This window comes from Myotis yumanensis, unplaced genomic scaffold (assembly GCF_028538775.1).
Source record: "Myotis yumanensis isolate MYYU_CA2020_CCGP unplaced genomic scaffold, mMyoYum1.0.hap1 SCAF_4, whole genome shotgun sequence".
Lineage (NCBI taxonomy): Eukaryota > Metazoa > Chordata > Mammalia > Chiroptera > Vespertilionidae > Myotis > Myotis yumanensis.
The window spans coordinates 90,920,907-90,943,229 of NW_027223755.1; the positions used below are offsets into that span (position 1 = coordinate 90,920,907).

General features: G+C 39.9%; 1 protein-coding gene across 1 annotated transcript in view; it reads right to left on the reverse strand.

Annotated features, from left to right (window-relative positions):
* Positions 1–21,096, reverse strand: part of ERCC4 (ERCC excision repair 4, endonuclease catalytic subunit) — a 30,980-nt gene extending 9,884 nt beyond the window's left edge. The window contains exons 1-9 of the mRNA XM_070412954.1: positions 20,890–21,096; positions 19,281–19,461; positions 15,884–16,079; positions 14,542–14,749; positions 12,153–12,333; positions 11,052–11,180; positions 9,554–9,664; positions 6,997–7,594; positions 4,932–5,024 (exon numbers count right to left, since the gene is read on the reverse strand). Coding sequence (XP_070269055.1) covers positions 4,932–5,024; positions 6,997–7,594; positions 9,554–9,664; positions 11,052–11,180; positions 12,153–12,333; positions 14,542–14,749; positions 15,884–16,079; positions 19,281–19,461; positions 20,890–21,096 — 1,904 coding nt within the window. The remainder of the gene's footprint in view (positions 1–4,931; positions 5,025–6,996; positions 7,595–9,553; positions 9,665–11,051; positions 11,181–12,152; positions 12,334–14,541; positions 14,750–15,883; positions 16,080–19,280; positions 19,462–20,889) is intronic.
* Positions 21,097–22,323: the final 1,227 nt, after the last annotated feature.

The following is a 22,323-nucleotide window of genomic DNA, read 5'->3' on the forward strand; positions in this document are numbered from 1 at the left end:
ATTGGTAATCTGTGAGTGGCGGGACAGCATGGTGCAGTGCAGACTCTGGAGAATCCTTATTTCCTGGGTTTGAAATCACTTTACTGGCTGTGTGGTCTTAGGCAAGTCATTTAATGGCTCAGTGTCTCGATTTCATCTGTAAAATGGGGATAATAAAACCTACCTCAAAAAACTGTTACAAGGATTACACATTCTATGTAAGGCACTCGGAACAGGGCCTGCCACATAGCTAGTACTATAAAAAAGGTTAGCTGCTATTATAAGTGCACTTTTCTTTGTGTAATATGTTTTTATTGATTTTAGAGAGTGAGGAAGGAAGAGGGAGGGAAACATCGATGAAAGACAAACAGTGATGGGCTGCCTCTTGCATGTGCCCGAACAGGGAATCGAACCAGCAACCTTTTGGTGCACAGGACAATGCCCAATCAACTGAGTCATACTGGCCAGACCTAAGTGTACTTTTCTTATCATGTGGTAACCTTATCCCCTAATTATCCATGATTATGCTAAAAAACTGAAGATTACTTTTAAGTGATTCCACAACTGTTTCAATCAATATTGTTAAACAAAACAGCTAGTTTACCATTAAATGTTATAACGTAACTGCAGACGGGGTCTGAGAAAAAATATACTCCTGAAACCACAGCTGTGAAGAAAATATTGTCTTCTCAAATTAATTTAACAGAAATCTGCCATAATTATATTCAGTCCCTTGCTTTCAGCATTTACATAATTATTCAAGTACTCTCTGTGACAGACACAAAATAATTTAAAAGTTCAGATTCCTACTTCCATTTAATCTAAAATACTGAAGTTTCTTATTTTCCCTTCCACATCTTCAGTGATGCGTGGATTGCTTGTACATGACAATATAGGGAGGAGGCGTTGAACTGAAGTCTCCTCCAATGGGCCTTTACTCCAGCCCTCATGCTAACCCATTTTGTGATCATATTCTCTAGTTGTAACATTTCAGATAATCTTGCCCCTTCCTTTGAAAAGCAGTGACCTTTCCAAAACTATGTGTACTCAGATTGTTATTACTAATTTTCCGATCCAGGGAGCATTTTATTATAAACACTTAGAAGTGCAATCTTTTTTCTCTTTACTCATCTGTAATCTACTCATCTTCAGCCCCATCAAACAATCTTTTCATCACCTGCTCGCTTGCTCGATTCATTCTTCTCTGGCTATTTTAAATAGTCGCACTGCTTTTATTCTTACATCACCCATGAAGGAGGTCCTGGCAAAAGCACATTTTCTGACTCTGACATTAAATTTTTCTCCAAGTACAGGTTCAGTGCAAATGCCCTTTCAGCAATGCACCTTACATATATTTTGCTTTTCAAAACAAACACTTCCCAAATTCCCCCGGTTTTCTGAGAAAGTATTTTAAGATTCTAAATAGTATTATTCTCTGCTATTTAATATGGGAAGATCTAACTTATAATAAGTAGACAATCACCATTGAGAGAGATTAGAAAATTATGCCAAACCTTATATAAAATTACATTAACATCTGCAATGGAGACTATTGTATAGATTGAAATGTAGGAGACAGTCCACATTCCGGGTTCTGCTGAGTAAGATTTCCAGTAAGCGCCAGGCTTATCCACACCTCATCACTGAGCCCTCTATCTACAGAATTACTTACATAAACCAGGAAGGACCTGGGATCCCCAATACTGTGCTACAATCTGCTAAAGTACTCTTCTCCCTGCTGTACCAGAGAAGAGGCAGCCTCATGAAGGAAGCCTGGGGCATAAAAACTCACCTCCTAAGTACCTTCCTCCCCACACCCGAAGGGGCTCCTCAGGTGACAGCACTGTGCAGGAAGTGTTAACTCAGCAGGCTTGGGCTGCTCAAACCCTGCACATTCCTAAGAAAGGCCTGTCTCCTGGGGACTGGCCCGTGGCCAGCTTCTGGGAGATGAGCTCACAGCCCCTGGAGCATTCTGCCTGGTTTCTGTATGCCTGAGGCCTGGGGCCACACAGCACCAGTTGGATCAGATGCTTTATGCTAAAATGTGTTTTTGCTTCAGGGGTAGAGTCTGTCAGGTTGGTACTCTGTGTCTGTGAGACTGACCTTCAATAAAGATGCTCAGCTGGGCTCCCCTGTGGACAACACTGCGTGAGCTGTCAATCACTGCTGCTGGAGAATTAAGTGCGGCTGTGTGACTCCTCTGGGAGAGGACACCCAGAAGCCTATGCCTGGATCTGCCCGGGCTTTGCCCCAGGTGCTCTTTCCCTTGGCTGATTTTCATGGGTATCCTGTTGTAATAAACCGTAACTGTGTGAGATACCCGTGGGTCCTTCTAGTGAATCACCAAGCCTTAGGGTAGTCTTGGGGATCCTCAACATGAAGACCAATGTGAGTAACCTAATCTGAATATTTTAGCTTTATGTGCTCATTTGTAACGTGGTGGCACTTACTTTCATCACAGAAACTGTAAGCAAAGGATGTTTTAAAAAGAATGAAGGAATGTTTAGAAGGTACCAGCCCACATCCAGGATCACCGGTTCTCTGACTCCATCTCCTAAATCTCTCTTAAATTTGTTCCTCTCTCCTCATCAACTGGATCTTGGCTACCACCTTCTCAGACAATTGCAACAGCTTCCTGACTACTTTCCCTGCTCCATCCATTCCTCCGTTTGATGCCAGAGGGAGCCTTTAAAAGTATACTTAGAACTCTTCAATGGTGTCTCACTGCCTTTGGAGTCAGGTCTTAAATCTTTCAACAGCCTTCTTGCACCTCTGAATCTTCATACACACCCTTGGTCAACACAACCCCCTGTCCGCCTCGTCTACCTAGCGACTAGCACACATTCATGTATCAGCTTAAAGATCACTTCTGCAGTGAGGATGTCCCTAGTCTAACACTGGGTTAGATCTCTTTGACACACTCTCTTGTTACACCCACCTCTTTTACCTTCATAGCCTGCAACACTCTGCACGTGTCAATTTATTATAATATTCATTGAATGCTTAATTATTTAATGTTTGTCTTTTCCACTAGAGGACAAGTTCTTGGAGGGCAGAGACATTTTCTGCACCATTGCTGTAACTTAAGCACTTTAAAATAAGCACAGTGCTTGGCACATAATAGATGCTCAATAAATATCTGTTGACTGAATCTTGGGAAAGGAAAGATATAGAAGACACAGAGAGGCACTAAAAACTTTGGACCAAGAACAGATAGTCTATATAATACCTATTTTGTTATAACTCTTTCTGAAGTACTTCTTCAAAAAACATGCAACCCCCCAAACACATACCATATAAACCATTCCACAAAACATGTTAACAGAAAATATATTTCCATAGGCTGAAAGGACTGACTAATAATTGTATGACTAGAAGCTGGAAGACTCCATGAATAAGGCATGTCACAATCGCAGAGGAGGGAAAAGATATATCCATGTGGTATGCTGAGCCCCTCCATTGGGACTCAATGGCACTGACTCACTCAACACCCCTGGACAAACTGGGTCTGTATATATTTTATGCATATATTGAGAGTCCACAGCCAGTGTTGGAGGATGGTTGTCGACTCTGAAATTTTGCCCAGGGCCCTGGCAGGCTAGCTACCACGAAAAAGGGTCTCTGCCTTCTCATTGCCATTGATACACTGCCAATGTTAGAGGCCTGGAAGATGGGTATAGCCGTTATTCTCAGCTCAGGTCATAGTCTCTTCTGGTCAAACCTTTTCTCTGCCTCAACTCCAGGATGCCCTGTCCAGCCCTGCCCTGGCTTCTGAGGCCCCTAATGGGATCATTTGATCCATTTTCCCTCACCAAGCTGTGATCTCCTTGACAATGTCCCTGGTGGGAGGTTATCAGATCTCTCAAACACTACCAGGGGTGAGAGGTAGCCATCCTGCCGGGAACCAGTTCCAGCATGTCATAATTTCAAGAGTTTCATCAAAAGGTTGATGAAACTTGGGAACTCAACAGGGTTGAATCACACATGCAGTCACCTGTTGGGAATGGCTAAAGGCATTTCCCCAAACCTGAATAGTAAACTGACTTGTGGCTGCCAGACAGTTAAAGGGCATCTTAATCTACATGTTATTGCCTCCTACTGACCAAACACCTGGATAGCCATAGGCTATTCCCCAAACTGACAATGCTTCTGTACCCTTGAAGTGTATTATCTCCACCTTGCCTTAGGACAAATTGTGTTAATAAAAGCAAGGGTCCTAGACAAGGAGGGAGTCTTCAGTTCCTTTAGCTGAAGGTCCTCTGACCCCCAATGCCTTTCAAAATTATAACTTGTCTCCGGTCTCTTTAATAGTCTCTAGATTCCTATGTCATCTACGCGCAGCCTTTTCCAGATTCCTGAACCCTTCTTGATGCTGGGACATGAACCCCGGCACCATCCAGTGTGTGAATATCTCACTGAGAAACATTTTCCTTATATTAAACTAAGAAGCCTTTTCTATTTAGATGTAGAACACTCGTGGGATGAGATGTAGGACACTCGTTCTCAAAAGCATACACTTATGTTCAGATAAAGATCACACCTTTTCAAAAATATTTTCCCAGAGCGATCTACTGATCTAAACTGACCTGGATGTAAAAAGTATTTCCCAGTAAATAGCCAAGCAGTCACGCACCACAGACAATGCAAATTGTACAGGGATTTAAAAAAATAATCATAGTTCAAAGGAATGGGAGAAATCTTGTGCATGGGGAGAGGAAGAGAGAGTTTTAAGAACATATATCTTAGAAAAGCAGTGTTTTAGTTATATTTCTTTACAGGCACATTTCTAACATCCTATGAAAGCACTGAAAAGCAATTGGAGATGGGTTTACCTACATGTGATCCTCCCCAACCTCTTCTCCTCTCCATCCTCCCAGAGAGCTGTTAGACATTGCCCCGCCCAGAGAAGCCTTTCCAATAGAGTCCCTGCTTTCCTACTGTCTATGCATTACCTGATGAGTTTTTCAAAAGCTTCCTTTTCTTTCCGCAAAGCAGTGAGATAGCGTTGTTCTTCGGTCGAACCTCCGTATATGAGAAAGTAAACCCTGCAAGTGAGGACAGAACTCTTTTAGATTGCAAAGACGTAACTTGTAATCCCTGAAAGGAAGAGCATAGTATTGGAAATCAGCAACCTGAAGTGCTCAAATAGTAAATATTGGACTATGGATAAAAGTTCCATTAATCATACTGAAATTCAGCTGCCTGAACCCCACCTGGTAAAGGTCTCACTGCCACATAGGTCTTTTTCTTTTGCCAAAGGAAGAACAGAGTTTAGGTAAACAGTGAAATAGAACGAGAGGGATAGAATAATTCTTTCCTTATAACTACAAACAAACCAGAAAACACAAAATCTCACTGGCTTCTCTATTTTCAATGTTCCTTTGCATCTTTGCCAAATAAGCATTTAAGAAGTTGGACAGTCGTCGTAAAAACCAGCTTATGAAAGTGCATATTAGCCGAAACCGGTTTGGCTCGGTGGATAGAGCGTCAGCCTGCGGACTGAAGGGTCCCAGGTTCGATTCCGGTCAAGGGCATGTACCTGGGTTGCGGGCACATCCCCAGTAGGAGATGTGCAGGAGGCAGCTGATCGATGTTTCTAACTCTCTATCTCTCTCCCTTCCTCTCTGTGAAAAATCAATAAAATATATATTTTTTTTAAAAAGTGCATATTAGTGAGAAATAAACAAATGAAATCTATATGAACTTTATCTTCACAAGCAATTTCTCAGTTCTTTCTTCTTCATGTCTTAACAGCGCTGAGTCATCGCACATTTTACATAAGCACACAGACACTGAAGACATATGGATTACAACAGGCTCCTCAAGGAATAACTTGATATATGCTTTTCTTTTAGAAAAGGTCTGCTTTTCTACCTTGCTTATTGCTATGAAGATGAATTAAGCACATCTTCTGTCCCTTTCCTGCACCTATCAGAGATATTTCCCTTTTGCAGCCCTCAATTTTTCTTTTAGACTTCACCTTCCTAGATTCTTTGAAGTGTGAACAGGGAAGAGACCACTGGACAATGAGTCCAGAGACCTTAGCTCTTCCATGAATGTGCCACATGGCTGAGGGAAGTCGTTCACCATCTGTGGGCTTCCATTTCCCTCTGACAGAGTGAGCAGCTGAATTCCCAGGTTCCTTCTGATTCTGACATTTTGTTTACAAATATCACACTATTTTATTCTCAGGCAACAAAGAACAGACAAGCTATCTACAAAGTTGATCAATAGCAAAGTATGAAAAATTTACCAGCCTATAATTATTTTACCAGCTTCATCTAATCTCTTCATTCTGCATTATTTCTGATCCACTTCCTCCATTCATCTCTACTCTGAAAGGCTGCATTCGTTAAACTGCTAGAAAAAATTTCTCTGGCTCTGTTTTGTGGTTCAGACTGTGTTCAGGATATTAATTTTGTTGTTTATTTCCCCTCAGATAACTGGAGAGCCAGAACACTATATTCTTTGGGAGGCATCATTTTCTCATCTGATATTTCTGTAGATTGTTCGCCTGATTATTTCTTGAAACTCAAGAAAACTTGGCACAATAATTCCTCAAATACTTTAGTTTTATGTGAATGTAACTCAGAGTCACTTCTTAAAATTTATAAGGAAGACATTTTAGAAGATTGAAATTATTTAGCTGAGTCATAATGACATTAATTTTGGGGAGAAGTCAGGATATAAATTTCCTAGACTTGTTTAGATAGAGCACCCCATGAGGTACAAACCAGTGCATAAAGAATATGGAACATAACAACAGAGCAGCAAGTAATAAGATCACGAGCAGTCCTCTGGACCCACTGTCATGCTACATTGGATATCCTTCCTATGCACACTCCCAGACTCATCAGAGAGCAAAATAAGGTTTCATACATGTAACCAACACATAACAGAACGTGAAAGATAGGAAAACCCACATGCAACAGGGATAGTTTCGGTGCTAAATCCTAAAGAACTGTGAATGTGAAGCCTTCAAGATGCAGTTCACACTCCACACTCTTTATAACTTGCCTGAGCGGTTTCCCGGGCCTACTTGCCCTGTAGATTTCGAGCTGACGCACGAACGTTAGCTCTGCGTCATACAGAACCACGTATCTTGGCTCTACTTCGTGGAGTACCCTCGTCAGGGCATAGGGGTCGCTACAACCCAGAAGTGGGTGGATGATGATGAGGGGGTCTTTCAGAATTCCATAAGCGGCATCCGATGACAAGTTTAAATCAAACTCCTCCTGCTTGATTTCTTCTAAGCAGCTCTCTGGGCTGCTGCATAAGTCTCTAGGGTATCCTTCTTTGCTATCCCCTTCCTCGTCAAGTTCTTCAGGCTTCTCCATCATCTGAGTTAACGTTAACTTCTGTTTTTTCTTTTTGAGAGCCCGTTCTTTGGTAGGCGCTCTTTCTTTGTTTTGGGGGTCTTTGGGTCTTTTGTTAGATTTCACAGTTCTCTTCGCACCATCCTCCTTTCTGAAAGCCGCCCACACTTCTTCAGCTTTGCTCTCCTTCTCAAAGGCTTTCCTGTAGAGTCTCAGCAAGAAGGCCTCGGCTCCCATGGTGATATACTCTCTCAGCTGGGAACACGTCCGGTCATCACTTGCGCAAATAAGTACTTGACCTAAAATTAGAAAACAATATTATGTCACTATTCCCTATGGGCCCCCTCACCCCTTTCCTCACAAGGAAGACACATTTTATCTCTTGGTGCTAAAGACAGAACATTTATAATTTGTTTAAAAAGGCTCTTAGATGCAGGGTCATGTAAAACTTTAAGTTGAAGCCAGAAATATTTAATCTTATGAAAAGATTAATGTATAATGGAGGCTTTTAAAACTCTCTTATTAATTAATAATTCCCAGAGAATCTTATACACCAAAATAAATTCCAAGTGGATTACAGAGTCAAATGTTAAATATTAAATTATAAAAAAAAAGGTGACTCTTTTTCATCTGTCTGGCTACAGATGATTTTCTAGGCTTAAAAGCAACAGAAAAAAATCTCAGGAAGATCGATATCTATAAGTTAAGACCGACTCTATGAGAATAAAACACTGTGCATTAAAAAACAAAAGACAAAAAAAGAACGTTATGCAACAATGATAAATGTTAGTATCTTTACTGTGTAAAAGATGATATAAACTAAGGACATAGCCTAAGTTGGCAAAGAAAACTAAGACAAAAGAGGAAATGCATTTGAGGAAATACTGAACCTATCAAACATCAAAACGTAAAACAAGATAACATTTTTCTCCAATCAAATTGATAAATTACACCTACACTAGAGGCCTGGTACAGGACATTCGTGCACTGGGCGGGGAGCCTCCCTCAACCCAGCCTGTGCCAGTCCGGGACCCCCAAGGGGTCCTTTAGCGATGCCACGGAGGTGGGAGAGGTTCCTGCCACTGCCTCTGCATTCACCAGCCTTAAGCCCGCTGGCGAGCCTGGCTTCTGGCTGAGTGACGCTTCCCCTGTGGGAGCGTACTGACCACCAGGGGACAACTCCTGCATTGAGCGACGCTCCCCCTGGTGGTCAGTGCACGTCATAGTGACCGGTCGTTCCACTGTTCGGTCGATTTGCATATTAGCTTTTTATTATATAGGACGTGCAGATATACACACAAATAGAGATAGACTCTCTAGTCATTGTTACCTAAGTGAAAAAGAAATAAACTCTTATACTGCTAGAAGAAATGAAAGTTGATAAAAACTTTTTGTAAATCAATGTGGTAATATGTTTCAAGAACTTTAAAAATGTTAGTATCATTTGACTCATCAATTCTATATCCAGAAATTTCATCTACATATGACTTTATCAATGTGAAATAGAAGATACAGGAAAAGAAGGCTAGAAGGAATTGTGCCAAAGTTAATAACATCGTTAATAAATGCCAATGTTAATAACATGGCTGCCAGACACAATTTTTTGCCTTCTCTTTTTTCTGTATATTTTTTATTTTTCTAGTTGAGCATGTGTGACTTTGGTCTGGGATAATATCACCAACACATTTACTAATAAAAGGATTGTATGCTTGCCTTTATTGCTTTGCAGGATTTCAAAGACTCAATTAGTTTAAAAATCTAGTTTTCTTTTATTTCTGTTTGGTTTTATTTTTTTAATTTAGGCCAGGCTTAGTCTATGTTAATCTAGTATATTCACATTTGAAGAAAGCAGCCCTAAAAGTTGGAATTTTTGTAAGGCTAAGTCAATGTTACCCTATATAATAGTTTAGGCTTCCCTGAGAAGATACTTGCTGAGAAAATAAAACATAAGACCCTTTAGCTTGCTCCTTGGGGATTCCAGATTTCAAGCCTAGTAAATATATATGTGGAGATTAGCTGTGTCCTTAAATAGAATTCCTGGGAACCCAACCAGTAAAAGAACCTGTTTTCATGAATACATAGTGATTTAACCTGGAGAAAGTCATACAGATAGGGGACTGCTGCTAGATTTCTGTGTTCATTTGGCAGTTACTCTCCTACATTTTATAAACAAAGTAGTAAGCTATTTTTAAAGAGCTAATAAAAAAGACTCATTGGCTTGATTTTGAAAGCAGATGTCAGCATCTTCCTTTTCCTACCTGGACCACCAAGGGCTTCACTCTCCGAATTTTCTGCTTCAATTTCTTTCAGTACTTCAGTCAGTGCTTCCCACTTTGGGTTGCTTTCCAGGACCAGTTCCTTTTTTGTTTCTGTATAGAAATAAAAGATAATCTCATGCTATGTGATAATTTTTACCCACGAAGTATTCTGAAGATTTTCAAATCAATAGGTAACACAACCATCACTCCATAAGCCCATTCCTTTGGGCTTCCTCCATAATGCCAGGGAGAATCTGTTTCCTTGAAAGAAGTCTCCTTGTGATTTAAATCAAAGGCACTTCAGACCAACATTAATACAAATTTCATAATCCCTTGATAGAAAGTGATATTCAAGGTCACTAATAAGAGATAAGTCTGTGTTAGCTGTCAATTGTGATGCTATATATGACCTGCTATACAAAAAAATCAGTAGAAAGGAACAGTATTCACTGTTTCTAAAATCCCCATGATTTTCACAATCCTGAACATAAAATAGAATTAGACACAGTCAAATTTTTATTTCACAACACTAATATGTTGAAGTTTTAAAAGAGATCTTTGAACCAGAAGGTAAGCAGTAACCTTATCCCATGCCTTAAGAAACCAATGATTTTTGTTGTTGAGCTGTATGAGTTCTTTACATATGTTGGATATTAGCCCCTTATCAAAGATACTGTTTGCAAATATCTTTTCCCATTCAGTTGGTTGCCTTTTTGTTCTGTTGGTTTCTTCTGTGCAGAAACTTATTAGTTTGGTGTAGGTTGAGAGTATCATGTCAGCAAAATAAGTCAGATGGAAAAGGACAAGAATCATATGATTTCACTCACACGTGGGATATAAAACCGAAAACAGCAAATGAACAAACAAAATAAACAAACTTATAGACACCGACAATAGTATGGTGGTTATCAGAGGGGCAAGAGGTCAAATATATGGTGATGAAAGGAGACTACACAACGCAGTATACAGATGATGTATTATGGAATTGTACACCTGAAACTTATATATTATTAACCAAAATTACCCCAATAAATTTAATTTTAAAAACTTAATGATATTAATTATATTGGAATAAAATATATATTTGCCTCATTCTAGTACATTTATGTTCTCTAAAAACGAAAGGGATGTTAACATGTCCCACTAAGACTTTAAGTGCCCCAACTAGTAATTACTCTGAAGTTAAAATAAAAATCTATGCTTCTTTTGCAGCAGTAAGAATACACTCGATTGATACTGGGCATTTGTTACTTGGAACTCCTTGATTATGGATTCTAAGGATGTGCCATGGTGAATACGTTTTTCTTTCGTTTGTTTTTTGCCGTGGTGAATACTTTTAACGTACATTACATATGTTACATATAACCTACACTTAACAGACAGGTACACATTTTCGCATGGCCAACAAAGATTTAAAATTTCAGTGTAACTTGATAAGCAATTCCACACCAAATACTGAAATAAAAGACACATTTAAAGACTCAAGCCTACAAGATACCTTGCTCTTCTTTAATCTCCACTTTTTCGGACATTTTGCCTTTTTTACTCATTTTGGCATCTGGAACACGATAAACCCTTGCTCGAGCATTTACAAACATGGAGGTGCTGGAGTCAAGAAACAGCCAACCTAATAGAAAGAATTTAAAAAAAAAACACCTTCAAATTTTAAAGAATCTCTCACGGTTCCATGATCTATATATACACCTGGCTGCCATCTTGTTCTTCTCTGAACCTGTGGCCTCTATCACGGTTTGGTTAGACCAGTGGTTTCCAAAGTGTGGCCTGTAGGCTCTTGGGGGACCCAGACATATTTTCACGGGGTCTATCTTCATCATAATACAACTTTTCTCATAATAATACTAACTCATTATTTGACTTTTCCCCCCTGCATTGACATTTCCTATGACGGTGCAAAAGCGTTAGTACGTAACACTGCTGGCGCCTAAGCACCATCGAGGCAGTGGAACCAAAGTGTACTAACCATCAGTGCATTCTTCATTTCGATGCATTTGCCGTTTATCACTCAAGAAGGTCCCGGATGCAGCAGTAAAAATTATGAATCCTATTAAGTCTTGGCCTCAGGGGCCCATGGGCCACACTTTGAAAATCACTGGCCTAGGCCACAAGAGTGAGGGAAGGATGTGACTGATAGCAAAGCAAGATAGTGCAGTCATATGCGCATACTATGTTTCCTTACAAATACCTCATTTTTGGTCTTCAGCGCTCTAGCTGATGAAACCCCATACTGCCTAACTGTTTCTGCAGGGAAAATGAATTTTAAATTCTTAACAACGAACCTTCCAGAATGCAAGCTATTTCTAGGTTGGGAACTGCTTGTATTATACAGATTTTTTTTCTAGAAATAAAATTGCCCAGAATGGATATGAATATTTATTACGATAGAGAACAGAAGTTAAGTAGGCGGCAACATTAGCTATCAATAAAACCTATATCCTTGCGCTAGGAATGTAAAATGTAATTTGAAGCCTTAGTATAGCATGTAGCTGAATATAGCACTCCCCACACCTGATTCCTCAACAAAACCCAGAACTATATTCAAATCAGCTCCGAGGAGAATATTAGTATTTTTATCTCCCACCTGAATTTTGACCAAAAGCCTTCTCTGTTGCCCTCAGGGATTCCAGAAGATTAAGAAATGTGATGCAATCATACTGAGAGAGATATTGCAGTAAAGTTCGTAGTATCTTCAAATCCTGAACCAAGGATTTTGTCTTGGCTCCAAGCTGGTGCCACAAAGGATCCAGATAATGGCGGATTGTCTAAAACAAGAATAAGATTTAGTATTGCTAGAATATGTTCCATATAGCTATTATTAATACAGATTATACTTTCAAAAATATCATCCCCTATATACCTAAAAAATGGTTAACATGATTTGTTATGTATATTTTATCACAATAAAAATATCCAAAATATTATCTTCCAAGGAAGTGGATAGAAATTTCAGTTCATAAGATTCTAAAAATAATGTTTAATTTTTCAAATACAATGCAGAGCGCCTCAACAGTAGAATCTTTATAATCAGATAGAGTCAATTCATAATTGTCCATATGGACAGTTTTAGTCAGAAGAGAAAAGGCCTGATAAACATCAGATAATCAATCATTTCTTTTTAGGAAGAGTCAAAGCATGTAGCTCAGACAGTCAATGCCTGCCAAGTTCAGCTGTGACCTTATCCTGGACTGATAAGTTGTGGGGTCCAGTTGGACAGTGGAGCAGAGGGCATAAACCAGGGAAACTACATGGCATTAAATTAAATAATTGTACCTTAATTTGTTGGTGCAAAAGATCTTAGCTTTTTTTTTTTAAGTGTGATTCATAGATGGGCAAATAGTGTTAAATTACTGACTAAACTGTTAAATTGACTAAATTGTTAAATTAACAAACTGACTAAATTTGAATATTTTTAAAAAATATTTTTTTATTGATTTCGAGAAGAAGGGAAAGGGAGAGGGAGAGGGAGAAAGACAGAAACATCAATGTTGAGAGAGAATCATTGATTGGCTGCCTCCTGCTCACCCCACACTGGGGATCAAGCCCATAATCTGGGCGTATGTCCTAACCAGAAATCGAACTGTGACCTTCTGGTTCATAGGTCAATGCTCAACCACTGAGCCACACCGCCTGGGCTTGATTATTTTTTAAGATAATAAAAAGTTGCCTAAAACACACTACAACTTTATGTACTGTAAATACAGTGCAGATATCTACATATCCACAACTATATACATGAATATTTCCTTCATAAACTGACTCTGTAACTAAAAAGGATAATACTGGCAGCATGACATAGAAGCAGTATCACTACATGGCATTTTATTTAACAAAATTATTGTCCAAACTAGGATTCTTATAAAAATGAAATGATACTATTAATAATTATTCTATAATAACTGGCAGATACTGGAACTGTTCTAGACAAACTGGGACATGTAATGCCTGTCTCTTTTGTAAAATCATCTATAAAAGTTAAATTTTCTAACAAGATGCATGTTATAGCTATATTTAGTTTGGTTACTAAAAGAATACTTAAAACAATACTTTGACTACTACTAGCCAGGGGATGTTAAACAGAAATTTAGTGCAAAACATATTAGACTATGTTTTGTTTTTCTAGGATATAGACATTCTATTAAAAGAATGTGAAGAGGTGTGTGTGTGTGTGTGTGTGTGTGGTTTCACCACACACTAAATTATAATAAGCTTTACTTTAATAACAGAGGAAATTCATTTTACGTATCATTACTTCACAGTAAAAGATACAATTTTTTTTGAGAATCAAAGATATGAGGATTTAAATTTTTCCTTTTTTATAACTACTCGGTATTACTTCCAGTGACAAAGAAACTGACTTAGAGTGTTAAAGAAAGGAACTTAGTCTACAAAATATGAAAAACAAAGGTGCCTGGAATCCTTAAAAAGTGAGCATTTTACGGATCTACAATTCAGTCTCAGACATTTACCTATCTGTATTAATATTAACCTATGATGAAAAAATTAGAAAAAATAAAATCCTTGGACTAAAGTCTTACCATTTTCTCAATTCAGAATGTAACTTTAAGGCAACAAATTTCACATTCCTCACTAATGAAAACTCATCCAAATTATTCTTACTCTAAACAAGAGATTATACATCCTGAAGCAGTCTTATGTAAAACTCTTCTACCTGTGGATATCCTAATGCTGTCATTTAAGAGCAATAAGGTTATTTATGCTCCTCTTAATTATATTTAAAATGAGATAATCACTGCAAGATCAGAATTGGGCTTATATGCCAATCCACATATTTTACTACAAATGATTACTTTCCGGTAAACCAAAGAAGCTATCTGTACTTTAAATCACCTCCAATCTAATTAGAAACAACAGCAAATTCCTCTGAAGAACACTGCAAATATTAAAATAACTGGCATTCTTTAAGATTATAAAATAACAAACTGTGCTTAAAAAGGAAAGAAATAGAGTACCTTGTCAAAGGGCTTTCCAATGGCATTTTCTAAAGACAAATCTTCGACTTCCAGCGACGGGTTATGGCATTTTAGCTCCTTTAGACATGCATTTAAAATGTCCAGGATAGCAGTCTGAATGGCAAGCATGGCAGGCGTCATAGAAACATGAATTTCTACGACTTCAGGTTTGTGCTGCTCTAAAAACGAGTTTACTGCGACATGGAACCTAAAGGGACAAATATTTTTCAAATATTTTCTAGAGTTTCAACAGCTATGTATTTCTGGTCTTTGTTTAATTTTCTAATTTTTTTAATGCAATTAAGAAACAAGCAAAATGACAACGTTTTCAGGAATACTTTTAACCTCCATGAATGGAAATTATTCAAATAAAGCAGGGGTCAGCAAACTACGGTCTGGGCTAAATCCTGGGCCTATGTTTTTAAAATATGTTTTCATTGATTTTTAGAGAGAGGAAGGGAGAGGGAGAGAGCAACACTGATATGACAGAGGAACACTGATTGGTTGCCATCTGTATGCACTGCGACTGGGAACCGAACCCAAAACCTGGGCATGTGCCCTGACCAGGAATCGAACTGGCGACCTTTTGGTGCACTGGATGACGCTCAACCAGCTGAGCCACAGCGGCCAGGGCTGGACCTATTTTTATAAATAGTCTTACTGAGACATAGCCATGCCCACAGTTCATGTATTGCCTATGGCTACTTTCCTGCTAGGACAGCAGAGTTGAAGAACTAACAGACCGCATGGCCCACAAAACTTAAATCTTTACAAACTGGCCCCTTCCAGGAAAAGTTTGTTGATCCCCCAAATAAGGTACAATCAAGAAACAAAAAAAAGAAAACAACTACTCTTAAATACCATCAAGTGTAACCAAAATACCTATTAGCATAGGTTGCAAAATGTTTGAAAATTGAAACCTTCTGTTTTTCCTAGAAATTTACTGAAATTCTTCAAAATCTCTGGGCATTATTTCCCTGATGGGTTATTTTCAAAGTGAAAGCGGGAGTCTTGGCCACTAAATCTGCAGTTCACCTACTGCTGTTGTGTATATGAGTCTCTAAATTGCTCTCTGGGAGTTTTACTAAGTGGATGAGAAAGGATAACATGGCCGCATTTGGATGGTTTTGATGGGGCTACCAGAAAAATAACTATGAAATCTCTTTCTCCTTTTAAAAGAATCACAAATGTGCTGACCATACCTTATTTATATTTGGATGCACTTGTTACGAACCTGACGAGCACGTATCAAGTCCAATGACCGTACATTTTATATTACATTAAAGTGCAAAGTTAAATGACAGCAGATTCCCTCAGAAATTGATCACATAATGCTATTTACCTTGGCCACAGATATAGCTTCCTTACGAAAAGATTCCTCATCACTCTTTCCACATGACAAAAACCAGTATCAAAGGCGACAGCGTTGTCTGTGAAAGCTTTAATAAAGCCACGTTTGTTTTTCTGGCGAAAGAGGCGCAGGATGAATGCTTCTTGACAAGACTCGATTATTCTGTGAGCTCGATACACCAAGATGCCTGAAGGGGGAAATTAAAATTTCGATTACAGAATAGACGTAGTTTTCAGGCTCAGTTTCATTCACCTGTTCATCACATTTTTCTTGAGTGCCTACTTAAGCATGGGCAAGCACTGCTTTGGCTGGGAATATAGCCTCAAAGAAAACACGTAGTCCTTATGTCACTTATATTAACAATATAAATAAGTAAAATATTCAGTCGGTTATAAGGTGGTAAGAGCTGAAGAGAAAAAAATATGTCAGAAGAGGGCGAGTATGTGTGAAGGGTGTGATTTGAAATTTTAGATAGGGTGGCCTCGCTGAGGTCATATGAGTAAAGGCAGATGAGGAGATGAGCCTTGCAGACTCTGTGGGCCAAGAGAGTTCCAGGCAGAGAAAATCATACGAGCAAAGGCCCTGGGGTAGGGCATGTCTGGCACAGTGGAAGCATTTCTGAAAGCTATGTCGGTTACTAATTCTCCTTTTATTGTGAGTGAGATGTGGACTACACATGATGGCTGCATTTTAGAAGTTTCGGCAACACCTATTAAAATAATTCAATTTTCAGAATCAGAGTATTCAATTGAGAGGTAAATTAGTCCAGTTAAAATAAAAACTTTTGATGAGTATGTTTAATACATTTTTTTTTTTTGGTGTGGGTGTGGTGATAACACCTCTGAATCACAAAAACACAGACAATTATACATGTTTCCTTATTTATAAAACAAGCACTGGACCAGATGATCTTTCCTATATGTATGGAATTTTGTTGTGGTATGATTAGTGATAAATTAGGGACAGACATGAGATGGTATAAGAATGCACAGACATCATTTCTGGGTCAAAAACTCAATTATTCTATGATGATTCTCAGTCTTGTAGACATAAACCAAGCCTGTTATATATACTGTTATATATATTTGCTATAAATGCACTTGCACATTTTTGCCCCAGTTGTCATCACTCCTAGTTTTTAGAAAATGACACCAATTGCAATATATGACCCCTTCTAGTAGTTCAATACATTCAATTCAGATTCTACTATTTTAGTGTTTAACTTTTGGATCAAGGTGGATGGAGCTAACATTTATTTGCCTAAGCAAGTTGTTTTTCAAATATGGTAAAAATTAATAATATTATTTAAGAATTTGTAAACAAAGGATTTTCAATCACCCCAGTACATGTACATAATTAATTTACTACTTAGAAAAGATTCTGTACCTAGTAGGTGAGTTGTTCCAAGTACTCTACTGGGCCACATTTGCTGGCCTGGATTGAAATATTATATAAAATTGAAAATGACTTCTAAAGAAAAGGTGAACCTCAATTTAAGAAAATGCTATCCTCTAATAGGCTGTCATTTTTTTTTGGAACCCAATGGAGGAAGGAGAAAAGAACCAATATCCGAGGCCCTGGGATTAGGCACTTTTATAGTTTTATTTAATTTAATCCTCACAATAATTCTATGAGGTAGGCATTATTGAGACCAGGAAAGGGAAGCGACCTAATTAAGGTCATCCAGCAAGTAATGGGAGACCAAAGATTCCAAAACCCAGTTTTTCCTACTAAGTGTCACCATCTGAGAACCCCACTTTTTAAAAAAAGAAATAAAAACAACACAAGCAGGTCATATTTCTGGGGGCAATTTTAATCCCACAAAAGCCTATTGAATTCTTTTATGCTCCCATAACATCTCGGGTCTCATCTCATACTGTACTGTAAATATATTTTTACATCGGTCTCCTCCACGAAAGTGCTTGAGGACAGGAACATTCACAACACATAGCAAACACAGAATGCTTACTATGGGCCATGCACAATGCTAAGAACTTTACGTAAGTTATCTCATTTCATCTTGACAATAATCCTAGAAGGAAGGTAGTATTACTGTCTCCAATTTACAGATGAGTTAACTGGGTCATACAGAAATTAACTTTTCATTAGAAACTACCTACACGCTCTACTTTGGACATTTATTGGACTCAGATTGCTTAAGTAGGTTGAACTATTATTGAAAGAGCAATACTGACATCTAGTGGTAGTTTCAAGATTTTTTTTCATTTTATCAAAGACAAAACTTATAGGAAGGGAGCAAACAGTAAAAGACTTTATGATCTATCAAGATTTCTGGTTATAAAATGCCAATATACTTTTTTTGATATTATTTATTAAGTGTTTGCTACATACAAGGCACTAATACTAAGCAATTAAGAAATGAGAAAACTGGGACTCATGAAAAAAATTAATGAAAAATTAAGTAACTTGCTTGTAAGCAGCGGTATTACCAAAGTCAGGTGATTCTGACTGCACGGTCTGTGCCACAGCTTATAACTATCAGCTCACCATGAGCCATAAAAAGAATTCATTCATATGTTTATTCATTAAATATGTTTTGAGGGTCTCCTAGGTTCAGAGCAATATGACAGACAAAGTGGAAAGTACAGTTATGAATTTCCTAAGTCTCTCTGCCCTCCAAAAGTTCACCACAGATCACAGTACACCCATGCATCATTCACCCAACAAATACGTGTTTAGTACCTACTGTGTCCCAGTTACTTGTAGCCTGGGATGAGCAAGCTGTTCCTTGTGCCTACAAAGCTTGTTCTCTCATGAACCAGACAGACAAATAAATAAGCAAATATTATATGGTGTTCTGAGTGCTAAGAGAAGCACAGGATAACCTGAGGTCACAGAGGTAGAGCCTCTAAATTAATTTTGGGGAAATCAGAAAGGGTTTCCAAAAAAAAAAAAACAACAAGTAATAATAGTAATAATTCCTTTTCTATATTAATTCTAGCTTAGAAACCATTCTTCTCAAAATAATTAAGCAACTATTTGGTCTAACTCACATCATGGGAAAAATACTCTTTAAAGAGGAAAACCAAATATTTTAGGAAATATACAAAGAATATTTACAAACATTTCAAGTCTGATTAGGTTCTAAAAGCAAATGCCATCCAATTACCACACTACTTACTGAATACCAGCTTAGAAAACAAGAAAAAGTCAATCTTACATTTATTTCTTTACTTATTCAGGCCACAAATATTTATTGAGCATCTATCATGTGTCAGATATTGTGCTAATGGCTAAAGGGATAATGTTAAGAAAATACATACAATGCTACTCACACGAAGGTTCTAGCTTAGAGTAGTTTAGCAGAGGGGACAGACACACACACCAAAAAGGCAAATTTACATATGATAAAATTTCAAATTCTTACCAGTAATTAAATCTGAAGGTATTCTATCAGTCAAAAAATCAACCACGAGAATCCGACTTGTTGCAAATATCACACCCCCTTGTGTGTAAACCTCATAGCGACCATTGCTTGCGATTTCATTTGTTACGCGGCGCGGGAGGTGTTCCACTCCTTCTATCTTCAGCTGATTGATGAAATACTCCTAAACCAAGTGAAACTGAATGAGTGGGCTGTTTAATACAAGGGGCAGCTTTGATGTGGTGGCAGGGATTTGTATTTAAAACGATACGCTGCTTTCCTCGGCGGTAACGAACTTAATAATGCATTTACTACAAACCTAGTTACTACTTTATGTTGATCAACCAGCCAGTCTGCACTCAACTAGGCTGTTCTGGTTTTTGTTTTGTTTTGAGGCTTACACTAGCCATGGTTGGCAAACGGCGGCTCTCGAGCTACATGCGGCTCTTTGGCCCCTTGAGTGTGGCTCCTCCTAAGCCTTAGGAGTACCCTAATTAAGTTAAGAACAATGTACCTACCTATATAGTTTAAGTTGAAAAAAACTGGCTCTCAAAAGAAATTTCAAACATGGTACTGTTGATATTTGGCTCTGTTGACTAATGAGGTTGCCGACCACTGCTCGGACTAAGGAATCATTGCACTTGTTATTAGCATTTTAATAACAATTAAAAAAAAAGGCTTTCAAACTCTGAGTTAAAAGACTTCGGCTACCCAGAAAAAAATACTTCCCACCAAAGCCAGGTTTGCATGAGTTAGAAGATCCTTTTCCCAGGCAATGTTTAGATTATTAGTTCTGTCAAGATCTGCCCTAGAGGGAATTTCATCAAGTCCATGGGGCCCTGGGCCCTCACACCTTCAGTTCAATGCTGCCTTTACTGGGGCCTATAGGGTGGGGGGGGGGGGTGAAGTTGGGGGGTTGTTGTGTGGTGCTAAGGCCTCTGTCCAGCACAGGGGATCCCTAGGTGGATGGAGACTGTGGTCACTCTTTGCAGCTGACACGTTCCTCCTGCCACCTGCTCATCAGCCTTGTCAGACCAGGCTGTCACCTCTCAACACCCCCAGCCCAGGTGGACCCCCTCCTCAGCCCCAGGTCCCCTTCCCCAATATCCTCGGCTTCCAGCTCCCTCCCCTCTGACCCCACGCCCTCCTCCCACAGCTCTGGGGAACCTCTTAGTCCCTCCTCTTCCCTACAAGGCTCTCCCAGCCTCAGCATCTTCACGTCCCCCCAATATCCTCAGAGATTCCTCCATCCCCACTCCCTCCCCTTTCCCCAATCCTACTCCTTGGACCCCAGCAAGCCCTTTGCATAGCCAACTATGGGATTCCATCACTATCCCTACCCTCCTACAGACCTCCCCTACCCCTCCCAGAGCCCCTCCATCCCTCTCACTGTCCTTGGTCGGGGACCTGCATCCCCCGCGGGGCCCCCGCATCCGAGTCAGAGACCTGCATCTGCCTCAGGGCCCCTCATTCAATGCCTCCCCCATCCCCGCGTCGGGGGGCCTGCACCTCCCTCAGAGGCTTCGCATCCGCGCCCCGGCCTGCTTCCGCTCGGGAGGCCCCCAGATCCCTCGCTCTCGGGGTCCCCTCTGCCCCGCGCCGGCGGCCGCACCTCCTCGGCCGGCTGCGTGTTGAGCACCAGCACCAGGCACGCCGGGTGGCAGTGCAGCCGGAGGAAGTGGTAGAGGAGCCTGTCCGCGCCGAGCCCGCGGGCACACACTACCAGCCCGTCCGCGTCCAGTAGCTCCAGCACCAGCTGCCGCTCATATTCCAGCAGCGGCGCCATGGCCGTCGGTCGAGCCGACAGTCCCCGCTCCATGGGCGCCCTTCCGGGCCGCGGCCGAACGCAGACGGAGAGAGCCGAGCCCGAGAGGACGAGCGTCAGCCGAGCTCCGCCGAAGAGGAGCTGAAGCCGAGATGAGCGTCTCCCGAAGGAAGCCGAAGAGAGCCGAGCCCGAGAAGTCGAGCGCCGGCCGAAGGGGAACCGAGGCTGAGACGAGAATCTTCCGAAAGTAGCCGAAGAGAGCCGAGCCGAGCCGAGAACACGAGTGCTGGTCGAACACAGCCAAAGAGGAGCCGAGTGGAGTGAAGATTCGTAGAGTCACAGGGCGGTGCTAGCACTCCAGAGAGGTAGGCCCTACAAGCCTCAGGCTCCACCCCCGAGCCTTCAGTTCTAACAGTGATGGCGAACCTTTTGAGCTCGGCGTGCCAGCATTTTGAAAAACCCTAACTTAACTCTGATGCCGTGTCACATATAGAAATTTTTTGATATTTGCAACCATAGTAAAACAAAGACTTATATTTTTGATATTTATTTCATATATTTAAATGCCATTTAACAAAGAAAAATCAACCAAAAAAATGAGTTCGAGTGTCACCTCTGACACGTGTCATAGCTTCGCCATCTACCTCGTCCTGTACCTCGGATATGAAAGTCCGGCATCCTAGACCTGGACCTAGAAAACAAGCTACCAAAAAGTAGGAGAGGAGAATGAAATTCAAGTTTAGATCCCAGACCTTTACAATTGAGAAAGTTAATTGTCAATCTTCCAAGTGTTCTTGTTCTTCAAGAATGTTTTGAGTAAGTAGAATAGCTTACTAATTTCAGGGCTCTTGCTTCTCTCGGAAGGTCTCGAAACAATAAGCTATCTAAAATAAAGTCTCAACCACGTGTTCCGCAGCAGCCCTGTACTGCCTTCCACTAGAGCAGGGGTTCTCAACCTGTAGGTCGCGACCTCTTTGGGGGTCGAACGACCGTTTCACAGGGGTCGCCTAAGACCATCGGAAAACACATATATAATAACATATTGTTTTGTGATTAATCACTATGCTTTAATGATGTTCAATTTGTAACAATGAAAATACATCCTGCATATCAGATATTTACATTATGATTCATAACAGTAGCAAAATTACAGTTATGAAGTAGCAACGAAAATAATGTTATGGTTGGGGGTCACCGCAACATGAGGAACTGTATTAAAGGGTCGCAGCATTAGGAAGGTTGAGAACCACTGCATTAGAGGGACACCTTTGGTAGTTTTTG